This window comes from Hibiscus syriacus, unplaced genomic scaffold (assembly GCF_006381635.1).
Source record: "Hibiscus syriacus cultivar Baekdansim isolate YM2019G1 unplaced genomic scaffold, ASM638163v2 tig00110888_pilon, whole genome shotgun sequence".
In the NCBI taxonomy this organism is placed as follows: domain Eukaryota; kingdom Viridiplantae; phylum Streptophyta; class Magnoliopsida; order Malvales; family Malvaceae; genus Hibiscus; species Hibiscus syriacus.
The window spans coordinates 198,669-204,776 of NW_024062898.1; the positions used below are offsets into that span (position 1 = coordinate 198,669).

Genomic DNA, 6,108 nt, shown 5'->3' on the forward strand with positions numbered 1-6,108 from the left:
TACCCTTGGTACCGATACTCATATGAGTAACTATACCAAAAATGACTATTGAAATCTGTAATACGCCCTCGGTTTCGATATTACCCTACAAGTATCGAAACCCCCACTGGAGTATCGTTACCAATGAATGAACATTGATAATGCTAGCCTAAAATCCACTTTTCTTAAGGCTATACGAAGGGAAGCATTAGTATTGTTCTTCCAGTACCAATACCTCTGCTAAAAAATGTCTTATTTAGGCACGAAAGTGATTTCCAAAAACCCCTCACAAGCCCCTCTAAGGCTACGAAACATTGTTAAGTCTTATGAAGGTTATTAGCATCATAATGGGTCATTTTAACACAATAGAAACACACAAAATACATGCTTTCATCAAAACTAGGGATGGGCATGGGTTGGGTTTTTAGTCCACCTGACCCGACCCGAGAACAAGGAGTCTTCCACCCGAGACCCGACCCGACCCGACCCGGCCCAAACATGACCCGATATATAACTTAAAAACTCGATCCGACCCGAAATAAAAAATATTTTTATTCAATAAAAACAATGACTTAATTGAAAAAAATAATATATAGTGGGGTATTATTGTAATTATTCATAAATATTTAAGGTAAAATTATATATTTTTTTAGATCGGGTATTTTTCACCCTAAACCTGAACCCGACCAAATCCGTATTTTTTAAAAAAAAATCCGACCCGATCGAGTTAAATCGGAATCCGTCGGGTTCGAGTCCCATGCCCATCCTTAATCAAAACCCACAAGGACCCATTTGAACCCACGAACACCCCAAGCAAGCTAAACATAGATTATGACCCACATACGGCAGAGGAAAATTATTTATTTGTTACCTTAACATCATCTGATGGAAGAAGATTCCCAATATCACCCAAACACCTTAACGTAGATTAAAGAGTATCTATTTGACAAGTTGCGTAAAAAATTACAACAATAATATATTTTTGTATAATCGTATAATTATATTTTTCCAGTTTCTTGTGAAAAGAGAGAAGCCATCAGAATAATTGGTTTTAAAGCGTAGGATAATTTGACAAGTAATTGTTAAGGCCTTTTTTTATTAGTTAGAACTTAAAAGTCGTTTAACCACCGAAAACAATGCAATTTTATTTTAACTAAAGAAAGAGGAAAAACAGGATACGATTGCTTAAAACACCATTAATTTGATTTAAAAAAGAAAAGACAAAAAGGCATGAGAAACTCATGTACTTTAAAATAATTAATTTGGTCATCATATTATTTTTTTCTCTTAATATGACATTCTAACTCAAAAAATAAATTTAATGTGACTCTTTGACCAACGTTTTTTATCGTTGACCTTTATGGTGCTGACGTGCTAATCCATGATGTTGATGTGACAATCTACGGTAGCTTATAATATGACAGATAGACTAAATTGATTTTTTTTGTTTTTGTTCGAGGGTCAAATTATTCAAGGACTTATTTATTTTTTTAAAAATAAAAATTATTTTAAGTTTTAAATATAAAACTATTCAACTATTCAAAAAAATTAAATATAAAAATATAAAAAATATAAATTAAATTACTAAAAAAATTAAATATACATATTAAAAATACTAAAACTATTATAAAAAATAAAAGTTTTTGATTATGTATCATAGGTTATAAAATGATAACTTAAAAATTATTAAAAAATTAAAAAAACATTGTAAAAAGTCACATTATACATAATACATAAATATAATATATAGACATATCATCAACACTTATACAAAACATTCTTATTGGATTAATCAAGACTTATAAATTTTAAATTAGTCGACTCGCAAATTTTTTATTAATCGAAACTTACTATGTTTTTTAATTATATTTTATATTAAAACTTATTATATAATTATCTTTTAAATTAGTGAGATTTACAAAAAGATAATTATAAAACATAATGAGTTTTTACTAATCTAAATATTATAAGTCTCGACTAATTTAAATTTTATATTTCTCGATTAATCCAGTAAGAATAATTTGTATAAGTGTTGATGGTATGCATATATATTACATGTATATGTTAAATATAATATTTTTTAATTTTTTTAAAATAATTTATAAGTAATTATTTTATAACCTATTATATATATTTAATTTTTTTTGAAATTTTTATAACAATTTTAGTATTTTTTAATATATATTCACGTTTTTAATAATTTAATTTTTATTTTTAGTAGGTTTATATTTATTTTTTTTGAATAATTTTATATTTATAATTTAAAATAATTTTTTATTTTTTAAAAAATTAAACAAATACTTGAACTTTAAAAAATAATCAATTTGACCCTCAAACAAAGCAAAAAAAAAATCAATTTAGTCCATTTGTCATATCCTCCATCACGTCATCAGCCATCATTGACTACCACATCAACACTGTGGACCACTACATTAGCACTGTGAAATATCATGTAATTTTAGTAACGGTCAATGACGAAAAACACTAGTAAAAGATTGAGTTATTTTGTGAGTTGGAGGGTCACACCAAAAGAAAAAATAATACGAGAATTATATTAATTTTTTTATTTTTTAAAAAAGTATAGGACCTCTGATTGTTTTGCCAAAAGAAAAAACACAATTGAGGACGAAAAACTCGTGTGACTTTAGTTTTTTGTTTTCTAACCCAAAGTTTGACTGCTACTTAACCATTTCATTACCAACTAAAACTATCTTGAACCAAAAAAACATGACAACATGAGTGAGTTTAATTTCTTTTGTCTAGTTTGGTTATAACCTTTGATGGATTTTTTGTTATATATATTTTTTTACTTTAGTAATAAAATCTGATTTTTGTATGAGTTAAATATTTTTATCTATTAGTATAATATTTTTTATTTAAAGATCGAATTTATTATTATTTTTAATATTAATATGCTTCCAATCATCTAAAATATATATATGTTTGAGTTGTGATGAAATTAATTAACATACTATTATATTTTATTACTATGTTAGTATTTATGATATTTATCTTTTATCGTTAAATTGAGCGATCTTGGTAACTTTTATTTATCTACTTTTAGTTGTTTGACTGATTTTTTATATAATTTTTTATTATTTAGTGATTATATTTTATTTTGTATGATTTTAAGACAAAATGTTCGATATGATTAGTCTATTTAAATTCCGCAAACTTTGGTCTTTAAAATTATAATTTTTATTTAATTTTTTCTTATTTATTCAATAAAATTAATTATTATAAAAAAAATCCCATTAACTAAAATCTGATAATGAGACTATAATTAAAGAATAATATTGTGTTAAATTGTTTTTTAAAAAGTAGATGATTATAAGATAATATTTATTTAGATTTATTGGGGGAATACACAGCCATCGAAATCCTAGACCATAGTTGGAATTTGGGAGCACTTTGGATATCTGGTGAAGGAATCTCTCCAGCATCAACAGCTGGGCAGAAAGCAAAATCCCAGAAACTGTTTTAAAACTTTCTTTGGTTTTAATATAAATTATATTGAAAACCAATGAGAAATTGGCTACTTGCACCAAAAAAATTTGCCAACAAAAACGACCCACGTTTACGTCATATATATGTATATGGAGGATCGTTCATGCTTTCAAACATCATCTATATTCGTCTCTCTTTTTTCTTGAACATCATCATTTGGCTTAGTATCTAAAGACCCTTTTTAGTTTTTCTTTTCCTTTGAAATGGGACGGAAACCTTGTTGTGATAAAGTTGGATTAAAACGAGGTCCATGGACGATCGAGGAAGATTGTAAGCTGATGAATTTTATCTTCAACAATGGTACTTTTCCTTGCTGGAGAAATGTTCCCAAGCTTGCCGGTAATTTTTTTCTTCTTGCATATCAAGTGCTCCTGGTTATGTCTGTTGTCTGATTTGTATGGTCTGATCATGCAGGCCTTTTAAGATGTGGGAAAAGTTGCAGATTAAGATGGATAAATTATCTAAGACCGGATCTTAAGAGAGGGTCTTTTACAGAATCCGAAGAAGATGAGATTATTCTACTTCATTCACGTCTCGGTAACAGGTAAAAATATCATCCTCTTCATGAACATATAAGATTCTAACATATAGTATCTCGTAATCATTTAAGATAATTAAAAAAATCAGGTGGTCTAAGATTGCTTCGCATTTTCCGGGTCGAACGGACAATGAAATCAAGAATCATTGGAATACTAAAATCAAGAAGAAGCTGAAGCAGCTTGGTTTAGACCCCGTGACGCACAAGCCTGTCGAGAAAACCGATGGTAATAAGAAACAAGAAGAAAGGTCAGAGACAAAGTCAGAGGATGTTCCATGCAAGGAGGTTGAAGAAATCCGTGTGACTTTGAATGAAACAAATGATTTGTTGAAGGACTACGAAATGTTATGTGGAAGCTTCGATTTGGATTATTCATACACATCATCGTTTTCTATGGAGGAATCCAACAATCCTTTAATGGCTCAAGAAGAAAACTCTTTAAAGCAATGGGTTGATTGTGTGGATTCACTTCTGTCATGGGATGATAACTTTATTCCTCTGCAAGAAGAAAATTCATTTCCTCCCTGAGAAATCAGCCAAATAGGCATATGAAACATATAGTTTTTCTTTCGAAATTTCTCAGGAAAAAGAAAACAATTCAGATTGATGAAGGTTTGTGTTTAGGCTTTGACACTGAAAGTGATGTTTTTTAAGTTAGATTTCTCTGTGATTTGGTGAAACCGTATAAATTTCTTTATGTTGTCAGTTTGTATTCGCATACGCTCCTTTCATGGCAAGTGTAGTGCATAAATTCGTATTCATTATTTGGCTATACGTAAGAGTGGTCTCTTACGTATGTTTGGTCGTGACCTCCGTAAGAGGGTCAATCTGATTAGTAAAAGCAAAGCTCAGCAGAAGCAAAATGGGATGTAATAAAGAAATTATATGAATTGACAGCATAACAGATTACAGTGACAGATTTGACTAAGTAATCATAATCATCCTTTGTTTAAGCAAGCAGACCCCAGTGTATATATGAAAATTCGTTGAGTTTACGGCCAATAATATATCACTTAAATATGTCTCATAAACTATTAAGAATAATAAAAAAAAAAACTATAACGCAAAGAATTTACTCCTATTCCTAGAAAAAAAAGAAACCTCATAAATAAAACTTTTACATTATTGTATAATGCTCGCTTAATTAAAAGATTAGATATTGTTATATCCTCCGTTATATTTTATCGTTCTGAAAGAACTTTATCTTAAAATCATCCATGAAATCCAATAATAAATCATTTGAATGGTCTAATAAATTTACATATCGAGTCCTAGAATAAATATATTAGATAAGTAATGATTTAAGTTTAACCTATATAATTTTATATCCAACCTAATCATTAGACTATCACATAATTATCAAATACTCAAGTCATAGAGTAAAACACCCTAGGTGAACAAAGAGGGAACATATCAAATCTCATACTTGTACAAGATAACACGTGACTTTTTATCCAAACCGATAGAGGTAAGCTATAAATCACCAGCTTAATTATCTCACTTTTGTTCATCTAAACAGCCCTAAACCACCACTTAAGTCTTTGTACATTAACAAGTTATGGTTTTAATTACTGTTATTTTATTTAGTTGTTTTCAATCTTTAAAATTTAATTATATTATTCTTATTAAAATTAAAATATTACAATGGACTATTAAATTTAAAGCAAAAGGGTAACTTTTGCCCTTGTAGTAGACATAATTTATCATTTTCGGTTTATCATATTCTCGTATCAATTTAACCCTCGAAGATACTCAATTACATCATTCTATATAGGTATTAGCACGGGTCGAGTTTGAGTCGGGTTTTGGCCAACCTGACCCGACCCAAAAATTTTACACCCTCTACCCGACCCGAAAAATATACATACTCCACTCGACCTGAACCCGACCCAACTTTTTGAGCTAAAATCTGAACCCAAACCTACCCGAAGTAATAAAAAAATATTTTTATTCAATAAAAATAAGGATTTTATTGAAAAAAATAATATATAAATAGGTATTATTGTAATTATCCCTGAATATATAAGGTAAATAAATTATATTTTTTGGCTCGGCTCAGGTCGGACATTTTTACCCTAAACCCG

The 6,108-nt window shown here is 28.8% G+C and overlaps 1 protein-coding gene across 1 annotated transcript; it reads left to right on the forward strand.

Annotated features, from left to right (window-relative positions):
• The first annotated feature begins 3,626 nt into the window (after nucleotides 1-3,626).
• On the forward strand, nucleotides 3,627-4,601 carry LOC120144302 (transcription factor MYB20-like). The gene is made up of 3 exons (XM_039158404.1): nucleotides 3,627-3,825; nucleotides 3,901-4,030; nucleotides 4,114-4,601. Exons 1-3 carry the CDS (start codon nucleotides 3,690-3,692, stop codon nucleotides 4,550-4,552), a joined length of 705 nt encoding a protein of 234 aa, XP_039014335.1. The 5' UTR covers nucleotides 3,627-3,689; the 3' UTR covers nucleotides 4,553-4,601.
• Nucleotides 4,602-6,108: the final 1,507 nt, after the last annotated feature.

Coding starts and splice junctions, on each gene's coding strand:
- LOC120144302 (XM_039158404.1), top strand. CDS start 3,690: ATGGGACGGAAACCTTGTTGTGATAAAGTTGGATTAAAACGAGGTCCA. Junction 3,826..3,900: donor AAATGTTCCCAAGCTTGCCG/GTAATTTTTTTC, acceptor CTGATCATGCAG/GCCTTTTAAGATGTGGGAAA. Junction 4,031..4,113: donor CATTCACGTCTCGGTAACAG/GTAAAAATATCA, acceptor TAAAAAAATCAG/GTGGTCTAAGATTGCTTCGC.